Source organism: Oryza glaberrima, chromosome 11 (assembly GCF_000147395.1).
Source record: "Oryza glaberrima chromosome 11, OglaRS2, whole genome shotgun sequence".
Classification (NCBI taxonomy): Eukaryota; Viridiplantae; Streptophyta; class Magnoliopsida; order Poales; family Poaceae; genus Oryza; species Oryza glaberrima.
The window spans coordinates 14,059,969-14,084,413 of NC_068336.1; the positions used below are offsets into that span (position 1 = coordinate 14,059,969).

The 24,445-nt window shown below is 38.3% G+C and overlaps 1 protein-coding gene across 2 annotated transcripts; it reads left to right on the forward strand.

Annotated features, from left to right (window-relative positions):
- Positions 1 to 2,228: 2,228 nt before the first annotated feature.
- LOC127754439 (phospholipid-transporting ATPase 2-like) lies at positions 2,229 to 23,552 on the forward strand. 2 transcript variants are annotated; one of them, XM_052279975.1, is made up of 26 exons: positions 2,229 to 2,380; positions 4,086 to 4,284; positions 4,410 to 4,623; positions 6,798 to 6,914; positions 8,277 to 8,369; positions 8,447 to 8,621; positions 10,994 to 11,160; positions 12,447 to 12,551; positions 12,973 to 13,070; positions 13,152 to 13,294; positions 13,875 to 13,971; positions 14,059 to 14,168; positions 14,266 to 14,430; positions 14,699 to 14,853; positions 14,933 to 15,013; positions 15,096 to 15,216; positions 16,039 to 16,145; positions 16,222 to 16,353; positions 17,787 to 17,940; positions 20,777 to 20,894; positions 21,027 to 21,200; positions 21,514 to 21,565; positions 22,133 to 22,260; positions 22,353 to 22,503; positions 22,587 to 22,709; positions 23,377 to 23,552. In XM_052279975.1, exons 2-26 carry the CDS (start codon positions 4,163 to 4,165, stop codon positions 23,386 to 23,388), a joined length of 3,114 nt encoding a protein of 1,037 aa, XP_052135935.1. In that variant the 5' UTR covers positions 2,229 to 2,380; positions 4,086 to 4,162; the 3' UTR covers positions 23,389 to 23,552. The 2 variants fall into 2 exon arrangements, with proteins under 2 accessions (XP_052135935.1, XP_052135934.1); XM_052279974.1 differs by lacking the exon at positions 23,377 to 23,552 and having other exon boundaries at positions 22,587 to 23,165.
- Positions 23,553 to 24,445: the final 893 nt, after the last annotated feature.

The window sequence follows — 24,445 nt, forward strand, 5'->3', positions numbered from 1 at the left end:
CGGGGTGTATAGGAGTATAGTTGTAGAGCCGCCGACGGTTGGCGGGACTTCTAAAAAATAAAAAATGAATTCCAACGATAGTTATGTTTGATTTTTAGAATCACAATGACAATAAAGAGTAGGCAGCGACCGTAGAGGAGTATAGTGGCATCGTTTGACGGGACTTCTAAATATTATAAAAAATGAAACCCAACAAGACAATAAACACTAAAAACTAAAAGGTCCATTTTTTAAAAGTTCGGAACTTCTGAAAAGTAAAAAAAAACCCAATGATAATCATGTTTGATTTTAAAATCTCAATGACAATAAATAAGGGAGGCAACGGGCAAGCCATAAAGGAGTATAATGGCAAAGCCAGCGATGGTTTGGCGGGACTTTTAGAAAGTAAAAAATGAACCCGAATGATAATTATGTTCGATTTTTAAAAATCCCAATGACAATAAAGAGAAAAGACAATGAGCGGGTTGTAGAGGAGTATAATGGCAGCGTTTGACGGGACTTCTATAAATTATAAAAACGAAACCTAACGAGACACTAAACTCTAAAAACTATAAGATCCAATTTTTAAAGGTTTCAAAAAGAATGAATAGAAATATTGGTAGATCAAGCAAGCAAATAAAGAACGATATGACAGAAGTAAGGGGTAGTAGCTGGTGTGACTTTTAAAAACTATATAATTAGAAATACGGGGATGATAAGGTTTGGTCTTTCAAAATCTTAAGACAACGATATAGCAATTTAATAAATTTTAAGTAAAATCATACTGAAAAATATATGATTTTGTTTATATGCTAGCTACGCAATTGCGTGAGCCATCCAGCTAGTTTAGGCTACTCTCTAGTAGAGTTAGAATATGGGGAAAAAGAGAGGGGAAACTCCGAAAGGGGTGCAGCAAAGTTTGGAGTTCTCTCTAGGGGAGTTCCAGAGGAGTGCTAGGGTTATCGGCATATTTCCCCCTATTTTTACCGTATTTAAGTGTATGAATTATCATGTATATTTTTGTCAGGGTTACGGATAAGGTATACCCTTCTACCCTTGGATATATGTTGTATACCGAAACGGTATACCTGCGCGTATACAGATGTTTCCTATATACATTAAGGAAATCTATCATATGATAGAAACAGAATCCACATATGGGAGAAATCCTACTTGGACAAGACTGGGTCGTTACTATATCGTGAAGGGTCCGGTACTTCCGAGTTCTACTTGGAGGACAACTAACCCGCGATATAAAAGGGACCCCCCGGGAGGACCTAAGGCATCGAATCTCACCGCCAACACATCGAGCATAGCCTACGAAGCCGGAGCCTACAGGAGCCAAGTCGCCGGGTGACCTAGTCGAACCAATTCAATTACGATCTCGTCGGTATCATCGAGTTCCATTATTTCCTTTGTAATCTGTGACTTCCTTCATAAAATCCCATACCAACTAGATTAGGGCTATTACCTGTCAAGGGGCCTGAACCCGTATAATCCTTGTCTTCTATTTGCTTGATGTCGTATTACGTAGATCCTCGTACTAGCGTACCCCAATACCCTCTATATCCGGTCTACGGGTATCCCCCGTTGACAGTTTTAGCTTATAATTTGAGCCCTAGGCATCGAGAGATCCTGGTCCGCCACTAAATTGAAGGAATCCATGGCGAAATTCGACGCCGCCGTCACGCTCCGGCTCCTGACCTTGCCGGCGACCACGGCGAAGCACTTAAGCTTCACGATGAGGAAAGGGAGAGAGGAGGAAGAGGGTGATGACGTGGGTTCTACTATATTTTTTTATTTGTAACCGGACACTCACCAACATGTGGGTCCTACGGTTTCTTTTATTTTAAGTGCCATGTCAACACCATGTAGACACCACGTCAGTGTAAATTACCATCCAAAGCGCCTTGAGATTTTATTTGCATTAGTTTTAGGAGTTGAGAGACACGTCGTATCTGGTATTGCGGTTCATGGATAAATTTCGGATTCAGCGACAAATTAAGGAACCGAAAGTGAACTTATTACAATGTTGATTTGTTGGACCATGGCAACTTAGAGAGCGGCCTGGCCTGGCGGCGTCTGCAGAGGGGGAAGTGAGAATACGAGCCTAGCGCCGGTTGGGCCGACTGGGCACGACGGTGACCGGGCTGGGCCTGAGCGAGAAGCCCAATCGAGGAGCAAAGTTTGGCTGGGCCTGGATCCAGCATTCCGCACGAGGAATATTTCCGCTCCCCGTCCGCTCGGCGTCGACTCCGAGTCTCCGACTCGTCGTGAGTTCGCCCGCCGCCGCCGCCGCTGTCTCCGTCTCCGCCGCCGCCTCCGCCTGCGCGGATCCCCATCCATCCCGCGAGCGAGCAGGGGCGCCGTCGTTCGTCCTGCCCTCTTCCGCCGCATCCCGGTGAGCATCCACTTGTTACGCACATCCTCCTTCTCATCTCTCTCTACCCACGCACTGTTTTTTTCTCGAATTTGCGTCAACCCTAGCTTCAAGTTCTAGAAAATTTGCCTTAACCTTAATACTAACCTCAGTTTGTTTGTTCCCAAAATGTTTGGGTGTTCAACTGAATCCCCATGTCCCATGTTAGATCCGCCCCCTGATTTTTGTATGTGTACAAACAGTAGTAGCGTGGAATGGCCGTGATCTTGTTTGATATCTTGTGAGATTTTGAGACCATTTGTAGAATAATTGGTAGTACGTAGTTGGATGGCTATGGTTCAACCGTTTAGGATATGGGTATATTTTTGATGCGGGAACGTGTAACACATGCCTTATTTTAGTGCGTTTGTTTTTTGCTGAGAACGTTTGTAGATTCACGATCTCTTGTTTGTTCATGACCAACTCAAGAACATGTAGACAAATCCGAAATTTAAGAGACATTTTTTTCTAGGTTCTCCCTGACATGACTTTGCCAGAAAGCATTTAGAGAGCTGGAATTTAAGTTCTCTTTTCAGTTCATATGAGAAACAACATTATTCTTGTGCATGCCATTTTCTTCTATCTGTACAAGCTTTATTATGCCATTCTTCAAGGAATGGTTGTTGATTTGGAAATAACTGCAGCATGTGTGCCCACTGTATGTGCTTATATGACCTGACAGGTTATTTGCTCTTTTTAGTTGTACATACATTGGATATGCCATAAACTAGATACATAAACAAATGACACCTAAAGGGTATGCCATATATTCAGTTTAACAGTAATAGTGGTTACCGAGTAATTGAGACAGAAACAGGTTAAGTTGGTGTGCTCAGAAAATCCAAGTGACTCTCATCCTATTGGTGAATATTTTATGATCTGATGAATCATTGGTGAAAAGTGAATGTAAGACCCACAGAAGCAATATGGTATAGTTACACTGGGCCTTTTGTAATCACTAGCAGAAGGGGAAGCTGAAACTAAAGAGCAGATGCTACAAATTTCATGCGTTAAGGATGGGACCAGACCACTGCCTATAATATATGGAGCAAAGCAATAACAAGAGATTAAACTAATTGTGGGAAGAAATAATATTTCACATCAGTGTGGAAATGCTAGAGTACACATAACTAATATTTCCTGGTGCATTCATTCGACCTGGATCTGTTCAGTTTGTCAGATCATCTGTCCTTCTACCTTCTTTGCAGTTGGCCGTAATAGTAATACTGCAGCAGGCAACCCTAGTTTGTAGTAAATATGAATGGCTTGACTAGATTTCACTGCATGCTGTTTAACAGGATATTTTAAGCGAGGTTGGGGTTGGGGGATAATAATTTTTCACTCATGTATTCTGAGTGCAGTTTAATTGTGCATCAGTCACTCCCTTTTGTTTTTCTGCCAAAAGCACCAGTTATTGTGGATTAGGCCAGTACTTCTAGTTATGTAGCATCACTTCTTCAGTTACACTTTCGTTAGCTCACCATTGGAATCCAGTTTCCATTCACTCAGCTGGTCATATTCTATGTTGATTATCTTCATGGTATGAAGCCCTTGAATTTCTTTCACTTCCAATTTCAAGCTGATGTTCTTAAGTTACACAGCTTGCTGTTTTCATTATTAATGTTGATTCACTTGTATTTTTCCATATCGCTTCCATTTTAAGCTGATGTGCTTAAGTTTTCTGCAGGACTTATCAGTTTCAGTTAATCTCATGTGGGCAACCAGAGGGACAAATTACCATAGATTGCATGGTTATTTTTAGCAATGAAGCGTTTTGTCTACATAAATGATGAATCTTACCAGAATGACTATTGTGATAACCGGATTTCTAACACAAAGTACACCTTACTAAATTTCCTGCCAAAAAATCTATGGGAGCAATTCAGGTTTGTACTTATTAGATGCATTTATTTTATGTTCTCTTAAAATGGAAGTCTATTGGCTTTTACATCATTTGGAGAAGCACTGACTAATAGTTAGTAGAAGCTGATATCTCCATTTCATGTTTCAGGCGTTTCATGAATCAATATTTCTTGCTGATAGCATGTCTCCAACTGTGGTCACTTATCACTCCTGTAAATCCTGCAAGCACATGGGGCCCGCTTATTTTTATATTTGCCGTTTCAGCAACCAAAGAAGCCTGGGATGACTACAATAGGTATATTTCAGACAAGCAAGCAAATGAAAAAGAAGTGTGGATTGTAAAGAATGGTACCCGGAAACATGTACGTTTATATGGCAATTTTTCCCATTCATAAAAATGTGTCTTTCTTTGGTATTGTCCTTGTGTTCTTATACTAAAACATTTAATGCTATCAATGATATACAAGCAAGAAACTGGAGATGTATTTTTACGTGAAAACCTGGATTGTATGTTAGTTTTACACATGAACAGTCCCGCTACTGTAGATTAGGATCACATATTCTATTTCAATGTGCAATGAGTTAGTTTTCTAGGATAGGGGTTAGTCAATTGCTGTCCTATTAGTTAGAGAAAGTTACAATTGATTAAAAATTTAGAGATGATTTGTTTGGAAAGTATAGATATAGTATGTGCTAGATTGCATTTGCATTAGCTGCATTGTGTCTTGTCTTTAGATTGTTTCATGTAGTTTTATCCTTGAGCCCCTTATAAATGATAAGGCAATGCCACCACTTTTCATTGAGTAAATAGGATGAATTAGACTCTGTCATCTAAAGTCTTCTTCCTGGTCTTACGGTCTACTTCTCCTTTCTTTTCCCATAATCCTCTCCCAACTATACTGTTGATTTTTAAAGGCATACCCTGGATTCAAAAGGTCAAAGTTTGTAAGGTTTGGACCAACGGTTAATCAAATTACAAATACATGTAAATGTATAAAAGTTATACCAATAGATTCGATTTCAAAAATGTCTTACACAAGGTTGGTTTTATACCTAGTAAGTATATATGATGAGAAATCATTGGTCAAATTTTTATCTTGAAGACCTTTTGAAATTATAATACATCCTATAAAACACAACAGGGGTACTACCATTCAACCCTCCTTTCCTCTAGGCATAAATACATTTTATTTTGGAACACATCGAACTGAAGTTACTAAACTATTAAAACTTTGAGTATCTACATATTTTTTTTTGAATAAGTAGAGTAAATACATGAAAAGCAGGCGTGTATTATCTCAAAGTGTATTTTCATAATATTATAATTTTATTGGATTTTGTAAAGAGTAAATTGCGCCTACGATACAACAACTTGGCAGGTGGGTGCGATATAGTGCAAGAACTTAATAATTGAATGTCCGAGTGCAACAACTTGACAAATAGGTGCGTTCTAGTACAAGAACTTGACAATTTAGTATTTTGGTGCATCAACTTAGCTAAGCATTTGCTAGGTGATTTATTTTTCACAATATCAATATGTCATTACATAGCAATCCTATGGATATTACCTTATAATATTGAATTTAATCTTTAAGAATTATACTGCACATCCAAATTACCTTTAAGAATTTTTGTTTTCTTCACCTTCTCAAATCTCAACCGAAATATAATAGTTTCTACATCCAGTTATATTGACTTTCAGTTATTAGTTATTAGGATAAAAATATAAATATGCTTATACAAATCCACGCTAATATATTGACAAAATAAGTACATAAAAATTAAATCTGTATAAAAAATGCTCCAAATAATTAAGTTGTCACATAACTTCTTAACTTATTGTATCAAAATCGTACCTACCTTGTAAGTTGTCGCATTTATACGATCACTTATAAAGTTCTCATACTAAATTTCACCTATCTGATCAAGTTGATGCACTGTAGGTGCAATTTACTATTTTGTAAATTATTACTATAGAAATTACTGATCAAAGTTGCATTTTGGAGGGTGCCATATGTACCGACTAAATATGTTTTAGTCATCATTCTTTCTAATTAGCAGAACAGAAGTATCTCCGTGCCTCTATCTCTCCTGCTCTTTTCCACAGAACCCCTCTGTCCACCGAGCTTCACTTTCTATCTGCCATGTGATTGCCATCTTAAGTGCTACTCTCCCTGCCTTCTTCACTCCACTAGGCTGTATGACCATGGGGGCTCATACGCATATCAACCATAGCTATCCATCGTGTTCTATCTTGAAGGAACATGAAAGCATAATTAGACTGTCTGTGTGCTATGTATGGCCAACAACAGCCCATTACAGATATCAGATAGTTCCATAAATCCAATACTTTTTTTATGCTATCTGTTTCTCATTCTTCCTGGATTCGATATTATTAGGAAACACTGAGGATCACAATTGTATAAATTTTGCTAGTAATCACACCATTGTAATTTCAACCTTTTCCGTAATATCTGATTCTGATTTTTTTAATACTTGTATGCCTATGAAATGACACTTTTCAATTGTTATGTAGATCCAAGCACAAGATATTCGTGTTGGTAATATAGTATGGATTCGAGAAAATGAGGAAGTACCATGTGACCTTGTTCTGATAGGAACTTCCGACTCGCAAGGCATTTGCCATGTTGAGGTAAGACATGAATGAATAGACTAAAAATGTTTAACCCCTACATTTGTTGCATGACTGATATCAAGTGAACACCTATTTTTCTTCAAACTAAGAATTTTCTAAAAATTACTAGCTAAAGGGCCAGTGTTCACTTAGTCGCTAAACGCTAGTCGGACAGCCACCTACTGACTAGCGACTAGGCTGATTAGGCGGCGACTAGACGGATTAGGCGAATTAGACGTTTTTTCTATTTCTTTCACACAAAAATACTGATTCTAGACAGTCGGTACTCGGTAAATATAGGCATTTAGGCAAATAGCATAAATCATAGTTAAGTTCAGAAATCATCAAGTCCATACAACGCACTGACATTGCACACGAAGCATTGGGTTTAGTACAAATCTATAGGGATAGCGAACACATCAGTATTGCCACTGTACATGCACATCATAAATCATAAATCATAACTTTATAGATCTGAGGGGCTGGAGCTAGGAGAGAGGAAGAAAAATTTATCTAGAACTGGAAGAACAGAGGAGGTGAGGTGGTGGAGGGGAGTCTGATCCCCTGATGGCCTGATCTAGGGTTGGCGTAGGCTGCTTGAGTGGTTTGGTGCTTGACTGCTTCAATTGGTGTGTTTGCCACCTTCCATTGACGGCAAGGATGAAGGATGAGATGGAGAGCAGGAGCAGCAGAGGAGGGGGAAGAACGTGGAGCAGCAGAGGAGGAGAGGGAAGAACGTAGCGGCGCGGTGGAAGATCGATGGGCGCGGCGACAGAGCCGTCGCTCGTGGTGGTGTGAAAAAGGGGGTAGGCAGGGATTGCGCTCTCTCTCCAGGCCCTCAAATAAGGCAACCTAAATCCCCTTCTATACCGAGTCGGTCCCGCGTGGCGCTTCTAAATTTTATCACGCCCAAATTTTGATTTCTATCACCTAGTCGCCGCCTAGACGCACTGTCCCGTTGTCTAATTGCGCTCAGGCACCGTCCTGTCCAGGCCGTCCAGGCCGCCTAGGACCGACTAGGACCGTCTAGGCGGTAAATCGACTAATTCACTGCCTAGGGTGTAAACTGGACAAATTTTCGTCGACTAGCGATTAATCACCGTCTAGATGGGCTAGGCGGCCGTTTAGGCGAACATTGTAAAGGGCCATGCATTTACTACGGAGAAGAATGAATTGTACATACTGTCGACCTTTATTGTCAACATAGATGTTGACCTAATAAAAAGTATTGGTCATTCGTACAATTTTTTTTCACCTAGTTTTGTAAATTCATCTGTTACCTTGATCTGTTTTATTCCTTGTCTGATATCAATTTATAATTTGTTTTACGTATTGAATCTTCATTTGCCTAACATTCTTGAACCCTAATTATTTCCTTAGACAGCTGCTCTTGATGGGGAAATTGATTTGAAGACGAGAGTAATCCCATTGACATGTGTAGGACTGGACTCTGAACAGTTGCACAAAATTAAGGTATCATGCATTTTTGAAAACATATTTTGGTGCTTCTTTTATTTTCTTTTTCACCCTTGCATGCCGTGACTAAACAGGGTGTTATTGAGTGCCCAAACCCGGATAAAGACATCCGAAGATTGGATGCAAACATACGGCTGTTTCCTCCATTTATTGATAACGACATTTGTCCATTGACTATTAGTAACACACTGCTACAGTCATGCTACTTGAGAAACACAGAATGGGCTTGTGGTGTGGCAGTTTATACAGGTACCTTGAACTAGCTTTCTCCTAATTCACAAGACTGATGTGTACCTCATTTTCCATCAATAGTATTATATACTCCAATGAAGCTGAAGTTGTTGTAAAATGTTTCCCCTGATATTTGTGTCAATCTTAGTATATTGTTTATTTCTGTATCTCCATTTAGCGGGTTAGGCAAAATGTTGTGAATATGGTTGCTTGTTGGTAAGTAGCCAAGATAGACAATCTGTCATTCAGACTACTTTGCTATTCTATCACTGCCTTGAAATTAGCATTAATCTTTCTATGTACTTCCAGGAATCTGTTTCATGTAGCTTGGCAAGGAAATTTTCAATCATCAATACAGGGTCCTTTATGTTTAAGACCTATTGCTCATTGATTTGGAATTTTACGCTTTGATTGTGTCAGTCAGATGGAATCAATAAAGTGGTTCTTCTTCATTATTAATAATCAAGTTAGGTTCAAAGAGTTTCATAGAGTAGTTTGTCATTGACTTTCTTCTACAATGAAGAGCTGCCAAGCTCCAAAACTTATTTACCCTTCTCCTCAACACGGGATCCTCCATGATCTTTGCTGGATATGCTTGACGATCTCCTAAAATACACTAAACTTGGGGACTTTTTGGTCCATCCTTTCCAAGAGTCTCCGCTAACCGCATCCAAGGCAATTTAACAAGTGCAGAACATAAATAACTATTTGCACAAACTGAAATTTGACAAAAAGAACACTCAATTAAACAAATGAGTTCCTAATGCACTATATATTTTTCAGGAAATCCCTTGTTTCTCACAGAAGAATGTCCCTTCAGTGCGATCTAGGTGTACACACAATTGGTTGCGCTTATTCAATATTGTTTTTACTTGCCGTTTTAATATTTTATTTTTGTATCTGCTGAGTCATCAAATTACCTTCCTTTAATATGTTTTAAAGTACCTGATCAAATATATGGGAGGTACATGATTTGCTTTGACAGGCAAACATGGTTTGCTTTTGATTGTGTATAATGACTTGTAGTTAATTCCTAGTGTGACGTTATGATATACTCCCTCCGTCCCACTCAACAGAGTGTGTAAAAATTTTCATGCAGTCCGATGGAACAAGGCGTGCAAGTGCCTCATCTCCTCTTTTCCTAGCAATGCCCCTACGAATGCATTTGTGTTGCTTCGATGCCTCCATAAATTCTGCATGCAGCTTCTGCATGCAACAGCTTTGCATGCGCGTGGAAGGCTAAGTGATTTCTGTATGGAACTCTGCACATATTCTGTGGATATATTAACTAACCATGCGATTAGGTAGGGGTAGACAACAGCTTTGCGAGGAAGGCTAAGCGATTTCCAAATGGAACTCTGCACATATTCTGTGGATATATTAACTAACCATGCGATTAGTTAGGGGTAGATTAGGAATTATAGAACCATGTCCAGCTGTCTTGGTATTGCAGAAAATTTTTATATGCCCTGTTGAGTGGGACAGAGGGAGTACTTGGAAGTAGGTGTAAATGGTTAAATCTTGTTCTGTATTGCTAACTGACCATGTATTGCTGATGGTGAGAAATCTCTCCAGTATTATTTACATAGGGAAATAGCCCTAAATTTATCAATAAAGTTTTTAATTTTTTGAAATGAAGAGCATTCTATAATCATTGTTTGGTTGGGGCATAACAAATATCATGGTCATGAAGGCCTCTATTAGAACAGTGACTTGTGGACAACATATTCACTCTACGTTTCACATTATATTCCTAACTTTTTTACGACACATTAATAGTATGTTGAGGAAATATGTAGAGGAGATGTATCCTTCAGTATTGTATGCAATTCAGGAAATAGAGCAGTTCTGCAGTTGTGTATGCTTCATAAAGTTTAAATAATTTGCATCAAGGACTAATTGATAATAATGTGAAGTGTCACTAATTTGCTTGCAAGACTAATACTGAAGGATACAATATATGTGGCAAATGTAAGCCTTCAATCATGATTCTGACCATAATGCACAGGAAACGTTTATGATTTCAAAAACTTTCTATGGAACATTTCATATATTAATAAGAGCAATTTTACGGTCCTTGAGGAGGTACCATGAGGTACCAATTTTTCTATGGTAAATTTGGTACCTCTTGGTACCTAGGTACTATGAGGTACCAAATTTTACACTAAATTTTTGGTACCTCCTCAAGGACCGTAGAATTGCTCTATTAATAAAATTCCAGTGACAGAATAACAGATCATAGAATTATGAATGGCATTTTTTTATTTTAATTCTTACTTTTATACAGGTGAAACAAATTGCTATCCAAGTTTATCCTAACTTGATCTACAAGGCTAAGACTGAGGTCGAGTTTACAAAAGGGCTGATTATTGTCAATTTCAACTTTTCAGGCAATGAGACTAAGTTGGGAATGAGTAGGGGTGTCCCAGAGCCCAAGCTTACCGCCATGGATGCAATGATTGATAAGCTTACTGGTGCAATATTCTTATTTCAAATAGCTGTTGTTGTCGTTCTTGGATCTGCAGGCAATGTGTGGAAGGACACTGAGGCCCGTAAGGTACTTCTCTTTAACTGCTGCAGATGAAATGAGCTTGTTTGATTAGGCTACATGATGCATGCCTCCTGTTATTTTGTGCCATGGTTCGCTCCAACAAGGAGATGGAATCATGGAAATAACAATTTTTTTATTCAAATGAATATCAACATTGCATTTTGACAATAGCAGATGGGCTAAGTATGTTGAGCAAGCAACATAGTCAGTAAACTACATTGGTTTTAGGCACAATATCCTCTCAAACCCTGTTTCCACAGTTTAGTTGCTCCTGTTCCAATTTCTCTCCATGGTTACTTCCTAGGGACTTCCTGTGGTTTGAAAGTATAGTATTTCCACCCAAACTTCAGATAAAAGCCATGCCTGTGTGAGTTGCCAATGACGATGTGTCCTTGGTGCTGCAATAGCCTGTGCCTTTTGTTTGATTGACACTAGATGGTTTAGATGGAGTTTCCCAGGAAAAGTAGATGGAGCGAATCTATCTCTCCTCTTTTTTTTGGCTACATTGGTTGGAGTAATTGAAACTAAAGATAGCACATAGCTACATACAATTTAGAATTTTCTTGAACTTGACTTCTGTTATGACAGCTCATTTGTGATAGAGGGGATTTTCCATGCTATTTGGAAATTGAGCTGATTTGTAAGATTTCTCGTCATTTATGATCCCTAAAGTTGTGGTCTAGATTCATATTCTGTATTCTCTTAGCTTATTATGCTGGTAGTAAATAGTTGAGAAGATAGTAGCTCTGAGATTGACATACAAATTCGAGTGATTTAATGCATCTTGGTGCTACTTTAGACTTGGTCCCTAATGCATATTATCAACTAGTTCCTGGAAATATTTATTTGATTTTCTGGGTGCAAAGTCATAACTTGATTGCATACGAATTCGAGCTTGTTATACACTATAATCAAGACAAAGATAAAAATGATCATGTGAGGCAATGCGACAAACATAACATGACTGATAAAAATGGAAGTATGAAACATTGAATGGCAGTTGAAAATTATTTCGGTGGCGGCATCTCCAGAAGCAAAGATTTATTAATAATGATTGTTGTCTGTAGCAATGCATGGTCATTTAGCTAGTTCCTTCAATAATTTTGCGGCAAAGATTTGCTTGGAAGGGAAACCGCCTATACTCAGACCTCCTAGTGGGATTCAATGAACTAATTTTTATTATTAAGTGGGCTAATCACTAGGTGGACATGGCCCTATACTAATCTCATTACTAATATGAGCCATCAATATTTCTTCAATACATACCTGACAGCATTTTGCATTTTTTTTAGCAATGGTATGTCAAGTACGATGATGATGAACCATGGTATCAGATTTTGGTTATCCCCCTGCGGTTTGAACTGTTGTGCTCCATTATGATTCCCATTTCAATAAAGGTATGACTCTTGAAGTATTTAATCCTAGTTTACTTGCTTGTGTTTTATGTGGCGATGTTTGTGTAATCATAAAAAAAATTTCTCATGCTTAATATTCCATCATTGACAAAATTAAATACAATTTTGAATTTTGATAGCAGTAGTAGCTTGAACGAACTTCTTTCAAATGTTTTGTCCTTCAGTTTGAGTTTCCCTTGCACTTTGAGACCATAAGACACAACCAATTTACAAGGAAAAACTCTATACCATGATCACTAATGCGTCCTGTCTGGTGCCGTTGGTTTTGATTTTTAAATGTGAACACATGAATTTAGACTTCTGATTCTGATAGACAGGCAATGTAGGATGTGAATGTTGCCTCAAGGTATAATGCAGAATTGGAGGAACCCTTGTTAAATAAAGTTATGAATGTGTCTTGCAGGTTTCTCTAGACTTTGTTAAAAGTCTCTATGCAAAGTTCATAGACTGGGATGAGGAGATGTATGACCATGAAACAGATACACCTGCTCATGCTGCAAAGTAAGTAGGCATTTTACTTTTATCTTGGTAAGCATGATCTTGTTTGTTTCTTATATCTAATCATCTCTTCATAACTACCAGCACAGCAATTAGTGAAGACTTGGGTCAAGTTGAATATATTTTAACAGACAAAACTGGGACCCTGACTGAGAACAAGATGATCTTCAGGAGGTGCTGTATTGGTGGCACCTTTTATGGGAATGAGAGCGGAGATGCACTTAGAGGTCTTCTACAATCTTTCATAAGCAATTTTTTCTTCATTCTGTCAGTAGAAAATATAATAAAGCCAGGGTTCTAATCGTGCCATTGTGAGGTGACCTGCTGCTGATGAATTATTTTCATTTTTGAGCTGAACATATTAGGTAGGATCATAATGTTTCCACAGGGAATGCATCTGTAAAATCTTTATACTCCAGCAGAGGTACTATATTTAAATATATGATGATATTATGAAAACTTATGGTGGATCAAGACTCTGAAAGGAGATAAATTTGAGAATCTTGTGGGTCTGTCATGTAGCCTAGACTCTAATGGAGAATTCTCCAGATAGTAATGTGGGGGTTATAATCTTATTTTTGTAAAATATGTACTGTGGATGATCGGATTTTTATCAAACGGCTCGGATCATTTGAGATGGGTGTGTGATTTCTTTGCTCTTCTTCACTCAACTTTAGAAGATAGATAATATGCGGATATGCCTTATATTAATCAATGAGTGCTAATAATCTATTCTTACTCTGTAGAACTTTCATGATGCACATTGCAAGTTTGTTAGTATGTGTACTGATCTACTGTTATGTTCAGATGTCGAACTCCTCAATGCTGTTGCCAATAATTCTCCTCATGTCATCAAGTTTTTGACAGTCATGACCCTTTGCAATACTGTCATTCCTATAAAAAGGTTATATTTTCATCTGTTTCTCAATTACTCTTGGCACATATTTATTTCTTTCACCTTAACATTGCCAATTTTGTTGTTAAAAAACAGTTCTAGCGGAGCAATTTTATATAAAGCTCAGTCCCAGGATGAGGATGCTCTTGTTAATGCAGCCTCTAATTTGCATATGGTGCTTGTCAACAAAAATGGAAACACTGCTGGTAGGTTTATTACATTTTACCTGTCTCGTTTTTTCATCTATTTTCCTTTTCTTGTTCATGTTGTCTTGACAAAATAATAAGACATGTATTTAAGCAGAAATTCACTTCAACAGACGGGTGGTTCAATATGAGATACTTGACATTCTAGAGTTTACATCTGATCGAAAAAGAATGTCTGTCGTAGTATTGGATTGTGAAAGTGGAAAGATTTTTCTCTTATCCAAAGGTGCAGATGAAGCAATTATTCCATGTGCTTATTCTGGTAATCATAATATGCTGAATATCTCTTTTCATTCATTTTTTTTGAACTGTAATATTTTAAACATTGGTGTTTTTATTCACTTGTTTGCTCTTTATTTCATGTGACAACTTATAGTTCCTGCTGCGAACTAATTGTAGTATCTGTTCTGTTTTGATCCTTGACCTTTGTAAGAACAGCACATAAGAAATAAAAAACAAGTTCTTAGATTCTGTTCAACCAATTGAGAGCTTGTGTTGGTTTTCAGGTTGATGTTTCTATTATTTTTCAGGACAGCGGATAAAGACATTTGTTGATGCAGTCGACAAATATGCTCAACTGGGATTACGGACACTCTGTTTGGGATGGCGTGAACTGGAATCGGAGGAGTACCTAGAATGGTCTCGATCATTCAAGGAAGCCAACAGTGCATTAATTGATAGGGAGGTAAGTATCGTGTTGATTTCTTTTATTAGATATATGCCTAATGCCATGAAACTAATGTTGCAACATTGGTTCCGATCAGTGGAAAGTTGCTGAGGTGTGCCAGAAACTAGAGCACAGCTTAGAGATTCTTGGTGTCAGTGCTATAGAGGACCGCCTCCAGGTTTTATCTTTGCCTTGATTTCTAGTCAAAGTTTCTTTCATCATTTTATATTCCTTTCTCATGAATCTGTTGATCTGTTTAGGCTGGTGTACCAGAAACTATTGAAATACTGAGGCAGTCAGGAATAAACTTTTGGATGTTAACTGGCGATAAACAAAGCACTGCTATTCAAATCGCGCTTTTGTGCAATCTCATTTCTTCAGGTGACAATCTTCTCACTGAACATGTTTCACTAAAAGATTCCACTATTTTTTTTTACTCATGTTATTAGTATTTATGTTAGTGTTCCACCAATGATAGTGGGTAGAATTGCCAACTTGATGCCCTTCCACTAGGTAGAATGGTCAGGAACACTGTTCACACAGATGAACAGTATCCCTCGGTACTGTAGGTTAGAATTTGTTAGATAATATATTAGAGTTAAGATTAGATTGAGTTGTTGCCTATTTTGATAATTTTAAAAATAAGTTTAAGGGTTGAGGTATCCATTTATGTACGGATGGGGTTTTATTTCCTTTCCTGAAGCAAGCAAAGGCAGATTGAAAAGTTCATAGTCCCTAAACTCTAGGGTTTGTCTCTCCCAAGACCAGCTGTAGATCTATTTCCCCCACCTATCGGTGCTGTCCTTCGTCTAGCATGTTCTTAATTCATTGCTGTCTGACCTTCCTGCAACAGATATTTACCCCATGATGCCATAGGGAACCAAGGATCATCACATTTCACTTATAAACAATGTTCCTGCCCATGAAAAATTATCTATGCCTAGAAATGTTCCAGTCAGTAACTGTTTTGTTCAAGTCCTTTTATTACTTCCAACTGTGATATTTTTAAAACTTTTCTCGAACTTAACCCAAGATTTGCATCAATCCTTCTCAAGTAAATTATAATCCTGAATAAGCTTTAAGTAATGAAATAGGTGTTCAATTGCTTGAATCCCAGGTAGGTTGACCTCAATTTTTTTAAAAAAGGGGCTGTGTAGGGTGACTTCATTAAGGTGTTGAATGACTTCTATTTTCCATATGTAGAGCCCAAGGGGCAACTCTTGTATATCAATGGAAGAACTGTGGATGAAGTTGCTAGAAGCTTGGAAAGAGTTCTACTTACTATGCGGATAACTACTTCTGAACCTAAGGTTAGTTAGTTTAAATGTTGTGTATTAAGACGACTGTGCATTTTGTATCCAGTGATGTAATATTTGCATGGAACAGGAGCTAGCTTTTGTTGTGGATGGTTGGGCTCTTGAAATCATCCTGTCACGCTACAATGAAGCCTTTACTGAATTAGCAGTTCTTTCAAAAACAGCAATATGCTGCCGGGTTACACCGTCTCAGAAAGCACAGGTAAATTCAGTGGCATTGGTTTGCTCATGTTTGCTGGAGCCAAATATATTCATTAGTCATTACTCCCTCCATTCTAAAATATGAAGCATATTAGCTTTTTACATGGTCTGCAATGGTGTACTTTGACCATTTATTTATTTTATAATATATTATCAGTAACTATGAAATTAACATCATATAAAAATACTAATTTCAAATACGAATATAATGATACTACATGCATGACACTAAACACATATTATTAGTCAAAAGTTTTCATATGTTGACTTTTCTAAAAGCAAGGATGCCTTATATTTTAGAACAGAGGGAGTACTATCTTTATTTTTACTGTTAAATTTGATAGCTCAAAGAAACATTGCAGTAACTATGACATGCCCTTTTTTTTTTTTGAGGAAGCAGTCCATTTAGCCTCCACAGTGCAGTTCACTCTCTTGATCTCCTCTGATTAGTGTTCGCTTGCACGGCCTAATAGCTAGTTGGCGGCAAGATGTCCTGTTTACACCCTAGTCAGTGGATTAGTCGTTTCGCTGCCTAAATGGTCCTAGTCGGTCCTAGGTGACCTGTATGGGATGACATTGTGTGTATTTGGACAGTGGAGGGGAGCGATTACGCGGTGACATGGCGATAGGTTGTGACCAAAGCTTGGGCGTGATGCACGGCGACAAAAAAGGGAAGCACAGGGCTAGCTGCATTATAGAATGGAAGGGTATTAGGTTCTTACCTGCGTGCGAGCCATTCTATAGCACCATCACGCTCTTCCCCTCTCAGCTCGAAGCAAGAGGGGAATGCATAAAAGCTCCCCTCCGTGGGTATACCAAGTCATACATTGCTATTTTTGGTCAATATTGTGTATTTCTATGGAAAAAGTAGAAAAAACGCCTAGACCGCCTAATCTGCCCAATTGCCACCTAATCAGCCTACTCTACTCAGTGGGTACCTGCCCGACTAGCGACTATCGTCTAGGTGAACACTAGTAGCCCAAATTTTGTCCTGAACTCCTGGAACCTGAGAAAATACCACCCTCCCCACAAAACCACCACTTTTTACTTATGATGCAGTATACTGTTTTCCTAAATAATATGGCATTCCAATTATCTGTACATGTTAAATAAGAGAGAGTATGCAGAGGCAGAGGAAGTTCTGTATCTCATTTTTTATTTACTCTTAGGAAGGGAGAAAGGGGCTTCGAGTTTGCAATCTCAATCATCAGATTCTTGTTTTCGACTTGTGCACAGCTATGTCATGTATTTAAATTTAAAACTATTTCATGTTTTTAGAAAACCGACCAACATCTATTAGCTTATACGTATGCAAGAAACTGACCTGTCCATGATATCCATCAGTAATCTACCTGGGCCCTAGTTTTAGTAAACATTGTGTAATTGATGGATTTCTATTTCCCAGTGCTTATGTTGTCGTAATTCATTTTGTAGCTTGTAAAGCTTCTAAAATCATGTGACTATCGAACTTTGGCTATTGGAGATGGTGGGAATGATGTCAGGATGATACAACAGGCTGATATTGGTGTAGGAATTAGTGGCAGAGAAGGTCTTCAAGCAGCAAGGGCTGCTGACTATAGCGTTGGCAGTAAGTCTTTCTTATCAAATTGCCCTTCATGTTATCCCCCATTACTTAATGAAGTTTTGTACCTCATCTTACTATTGAATTGATGACAGGTTCATAAGATCTTATTATTTTATAATAATTTGTGTACTATGTATAAATCAAGTATTGGATGGGACACATCCTAGTACTACGAATCTGGAGCTAAAACTATGAATCTGGTGCCTATCCAGATTCGTAGTACTATGATGTGTCCCATCCAGGACTAGGTTCTTATATTTTGGGGTAGAGTTAGTATGTGTTTTCATTTTCTTCTAATGTGAATTCTAATATGTTAAGCACATGAGCAGTTATTAGATTGTAAATACTTTTATCTGTTATTCTGGTTACCAAGATTGATTTATAACAAATATATTATCAAATATCCACTCTTTAGTGTAAGTCATATGTAGGTCTTATCTGCTTGAATGGATGGGAACTTATCCTATGCACACAAGCATTCTCGTGTACATACCGTGCACACCAACTAACAAACTTCACCAAAAATTCTAGAAAAATTTGTACATGTACTTTTTGTAGCATCACATTTATGTGTAAAATCCCATCTTCAAATTCATTCTATATATGGAGCACCAAAAAAGACAATTCTGACCGATTTATACCCTTAAAACTGTTAGAAATTTTATCTTTTTTGTTACGGCTAAAATATAATGAATTTGAGGTTAAGACTTTACACATAAGTGCAATGTTATTTTAAGTACATGTACAATTTTTTCTATATTTTTTGGTGAAATTTGTTAGTTGGTGTGCATGGTGTGTACATGGAAAACTTGTGTGCACAGGATATTTTCCCTGAATGGATTGCTGGAAAAACAGAAGAAATTGAAATTGATATGCCTGCGTGTGTTTTGGACTAGCGAAGTTTTTGCCTTCCAAAATAAATATCCTAGTGTAGCAGTAGGATTAGGGAAAGTTTTACGTTCCAAAACAAGAAATTATTTTATAAATATTTAATTAGTTTCCTAGGGATTAGTTAAATGGTATTCTATCTAGAAGTTTGGAACTTCTCGATTCAGTTAGGAAATTAGAGATATGGGTTTTTAGGAAGGTAGAGATTATATTCTTGATGGAGAGGTTATATTATAGTACCAACAGGTACTTCAAAACACGAATCCCCCTAGAAAGGAGTCATTATGTACAACAATAAATCTACAAAGTTAGTCCAGCAAGCCTAGGAGCCTCTCTTGCCATGTCAGAGAAAATAATTGCCGGCATCGTCGTGGAATCTTTCATTGTGTTTCGGCAGTTCCTGGTCGTGCCTTGTAGTGGCACCCAAGGATGGTCTTTGGTAAGTTGGAGCTGCTGTGTCGAGACATTCGATGAGCTAGGCAACGATGCCTCGAAGCCATGCTTGCTTGCAGGCGGTGCTTGGCTATTGTCCACTGGAGAAGTCAGAGCTGCTGCGTGGGTGCAAGCTCGGCAGCGATGACTCAAGCCTGACCCTGTGAATCCTGTTTTGTTCTGGTGTGTTTCAGCAAGTTGTTGAGCAAGTCAGTCGCACGATCACGAGGGTGATGGTGTGATGATGATGATGATGCCACGTTGTTGCCAGCATGTGGGGAGTTCTTTTTGTTCTTTGAGCTTGCTAACCGTATCTGGAGTTCAGTGTTGAGCTTGGAGGTCATACTCCCACGGTTGTGGTAGTTTAGGTTGGTTGAGTTTGTTGTAATTATGGTTTTTGCCCAATTTTCCCCAATTAATTGTGCACTGAAAGGTTTTGCTTAATTTCTTCTTAAAATGAGGCACCTTCTTATACAAAAAAATGCCAGCAATGTGCAATGGCTGGCTCGGTTCAAAAAAAAAAAAGGAAAAGCATTGCCAGCACTGGCACTCTCTTGGGGAGCGAGTGGGAATATGAACAGGACTGCATTGATAATGAAATTATGCTGGGAAAATTTGAGTAGTATTAAAAGAAAAAAAAATGACTTATTGATTGTCCTCTTTTTCTTTGTCAGGACTTACTGAATATTCTCAACCAGATAATCGAGTATCAAACTAGTCTGTTTTGTGATGCATTTCAGGGGAATAATCTCTTAGATGTGGTTGTTGTGGAAGTTATCTGATGTTGATACTAGTTATTAGGAACATTTCCTATCTTGAACTGGAAGATATCCGCATTTTTCATTTGTAAGATGCAAATAGTTGTCACCGAGGGATCACAGAGTGTATAAAGGTTTCTTTGATAAAAAAACATTTTTTAGGCATTTATCAATATTTCAGTTAACTTTTTGACTGATGCACAATCAATGTCACTATAAGAGTTGCTATTGTACATAAAAAATTGAATGTAAGAGCATGTTACCCATAAGTCCAACTGTTGGCTGGACAAATCTCCCATGAAAACCAAAATGCATTTGCAAAAACATTGAACGCCAAAACCGGCACTAAGCTTCTTGTTGGCTGTCTCCTCCACCCCTCAATGGTGCATCCGTTTTGTGCTAGCCCAGCAGTTTGTTTATTGTACATGAAATTGGCATTTGTTATGAAGGAAAGTAGGATGTTTAGACACCGTGCATCTGATTAAATTTACCTTGTTATAATAGCACTGACTTTCATTTTACTTTCTTTAGAGGCTTCATGTGTAAAAGGAATGTAGCTAATGGTGTTACTGAAGTTGTTGCAACAGTTTTGGTTGTACATTACTCATTTGGTATCTAAAAATTCATTTGTAGGGAGTAGTCCCTGGAGCTATATGTTTCATATTTTGACTTTATTCTCTGATATTTTGACTATGTATTGGTTCATACACTGTAACTAAGATTATTTATGTTCTTATGCTTCTGTTTTTCTGTCTTGGCAGAGTTCAGATTTTTGAAAAGGCTGATTCTTGTCCATGGGCGATACTCATACAACCGTACAGCTTTTCTTTCTCAGTATTCTTTCTACAAGTCATTGTTAATTTGCTTTATCCAGATACTGTAAGTCAAACTTAGTCTGGCATCTTTTTGCTTATTTGAGTTCTTAATGCAATAGTATTCTCAGTCCATTTATCTGTAAAAGAATGCTGGATATATGCTTCTCTTATCAATGTTCTCATGTTATGCATGCAGTTTTTCTTTTCTTTCTGGTATTGCTGGAACAAGTCTATTCAACTCGGTTAGTTTGATGGCTTATAACGTCTTCTACACAAGCATTCCTGTTCTAACTACTGTCCTGGATAAGGACTTATCTGAAAAGACAGTGATGCAAAATCCAGAGATATTGCTCTACTGCCAGGCTGGAAGGTAATTTACACTTCATTACCTGCTTATAATATTTGAGTTGACAGTAGCAATGTAAATTTCTGCACCTGCACCCCTCACTCCCATCACAACTAACAAGACAACTCAAAACTCATCTTGTTGGCAAGTTAGTGTGCAGTTAAGCTTTAGTATTATGAGTTCTTTTGTGCTGCAACACATGGACCCACTGCTACAGTGCAAGTTATTAAAAGTTCGTTCATATTGTATATGTGGTCTGTAACTTGTATTACCAGAAAATTACCTGAAGCTCTTTATATTCAGTTTTGGTTGCTCAACTAATTCATGCCTTTTACAGGCTTTTAAATCCAAGTACATTTGCTGGTTGGTTTGGTCGATCATTGTATCATGTAAGTTCATCTTTCTAAATGTAACGTAGTTTTGCATATTGTGCAAATAACAATTGCAAATGGTATGGGGCAAAGTTCCATCATTTTAGTTTTGTTAAAAATAAGAGAATTTCTGAATTTTTATTTGTGTGCTCTTCTATATCACAGCACAGAATCTTTTTTTTTTTTTTTTGCTTTTTGGTACTTCAGTTGTTGAAGTGGTAAATGAGCAAGTGATTACTAAAAAAAAATGGGATGTGCTAGGAGGAGACGCTAGGTTGACTTGGTATAAGAGGAAAATAGGCACCCAAATTCGTTTCGACGAGGATTCGAACTTGGAAGGTGTAAGCGTACACGGTACACCTACACCATCGGTTCCTCAGCAAGTGGTTACTGACATTATTTATTTGAAAAAAGGATCAATCAGTCTAAACTAAAAAACTTTTTTATATGTTCGCTTCATTTCCATTACAAAATGTGGGCTCACTATATTGGGTTGGAGCACATGTTTCACTAATGCATGAGCTACAGAGGTACCTGAACCATTTCCGGTGGTTGATGTCAGTGCCTTATCTTGGTTGATTTCAGGCGATTGTTGTTTTCTTGATTACCGTTCATGCTTATGCTAATGAGAAGAGTGAGATGGAGGAGCTGTCAATGGTTGCCCTCTCAGGAAGCATTTGGTTGCAAGCATTTGTTGTGACATTGGAGATGAAGTAGGAAAACAGGACCCTGACTCATTACGCTTTTAAGAAATGCAATTCAGATTATATTTATCCTGACCTGTCTTCTCTTTTCCATTTTGTAGTTCTTTCACGTTCGTGCAATTTCTAGCCATATGGGGAAACTTCATCGCGTTCTACATCATAAATTTCTTCATCAGCAGTATACCATCTGCTGGGATGTACACTATCATGTTCCGGCTTTGCAGACAGCCAACATATTGGGTAACACTGCTGGTAGGTATATTACACACTTTTGATTTGCTGTGCAAAAAATATGGTAGGTTTATTAAATTAACACTGTTCTGGCAATGTTTCAGCTAATCAGTGGAGTTGGCATGGGCCCTGTATTAGCTCTGAAATATTTCAGATATACATACAGACCTAGTGCTATTAACATTCTTCAGAAGGCTGAGCGATCACGTGGGCCAATGTACACACTGGTAAACCTGGAGTCTCAACTGAGATCAGATATGGAGAACACGAACATTTCCATTTCAACACCACCAGTGAAGAACAAGAATTCTGTTTATGAGCCCTTACTTTCGGATTCACCCATTTCTTCCCGAAGATCTTTAGTGTCATCCTCATTTGACATATTTCAGCCAGCACAATCGAGGACCACATCCTCTTTCCCCAGAAATATCAAAGCAAATTAATCTTTCCTGGTGGTTGTAGCACAGATTATACCCTCAGTAGTATTGTCAGAAGAACAAAGACCAAAAAAAAAAAAACCTCCAAAAAAGGAGGCAAAACAATATAAATTGAATTAGATATGATGTACAGAGCCGTAAAGGATTTGTTTGAAATGTCTAGGAAATAAACAGGAGACTGATAAGTGAAGGATTTTGTCTTATCACGCTAATTTATCAACATAGTTCACATATAAGGATGCTCAATGTTGATGTCAGATATAATGAAACTAACTTGGTGCTATAAGTGTTGCTATTTTTTTTATAAACTTGATCAAACTTTTAAAATTTTTTGACTTATAAAAATTCAAAGCGACTTATAATATGAATGAAGGGAGTACATATTATTTATTTTAGAAAAACGCTTATGAAATGAAGGGAGTTGATATTAATATATGTGTAACCTTTTTTTTTTCAGATATGCCCCTGAGTGTGTTTTGAGCTGATTATTCCTAGCTCCAAGGAATCATGTGGTTGGCGTTAGGGCTAGACGAGGGTTGTTAGAGAGATTTTAGTTTTACAGAGGTGACTGATACCTCTAATTGTAACCATGTTATCTACTAATTAATTAACTAAGAGACAATATTAATTAATTTACTAAGAGACAATATGTATAACATGTAGTATTAAAAAAATATGTACTACTATAACCTCAATCAGTCTCGTTCTCTCTTTGCACCTTCTTACGGTTTGGGTAGAGGTTGTCCTTTATACTAGCGGTGAGTCATCCTCCATCTTTTCTCCTTCATCTCATTATCTAATTTTATATGGCACTTTTAGAGGTTGCACTATATGAAAACGGATGGATAATGCTCATATCATAGTTGTTTTTTTTTTTTGCCAGATATGAAGATGATTAACTTACATGACGAGTACGTACTGCAATATCATGCAATTTGAGCCTTGCTTGAAATCAAAGACCACATGGTGGAGCTCACCCACCATCAGTCAACTGCCGCTCGTCGTTGGCCACCCCGCGCGCCGCTTGCCGTCCGCCACCACGCCCGGCGCCGGCGAGGTGGACGGCGACGAGTGGCGGGGAAGAGGAGATCGACGACGAACGACCCAATGATGAAGATGACCCGACGATGACCCCGCGACGGAGACGACGGCGATGACCCCGCGACGCTGCGTCTCGCCCACGTTGCTCGCTATCAGCCACCAGCGGCGACGGGTGGAGGGAGAGGGGTGGCGGCGCATTGGGATGGAGGAAAGAAGAGAGAAAGCGTTGAAGACGAGAAGAGGAGAGGAGGCAACAGCGGGAGAAGACAAGAAGAGCGGGTGAAGAGACAGAAATGAGAAAGAGGAGAGAAAGAGGCGTGGGTGGGCTGGCTAGGCTAGAAGGTAGGGGCAGGGGTGGAATTTTTCACCTGGGGCTACCTTGGGCCGGAGATACCCTGTTGTGGGCTAAAGTATCTTCATCAAGTGGTCTTAGATTTTGAAGAACCTATTAGGGTTATCCTCCACTAGAAGATAAGTTTCCTAGA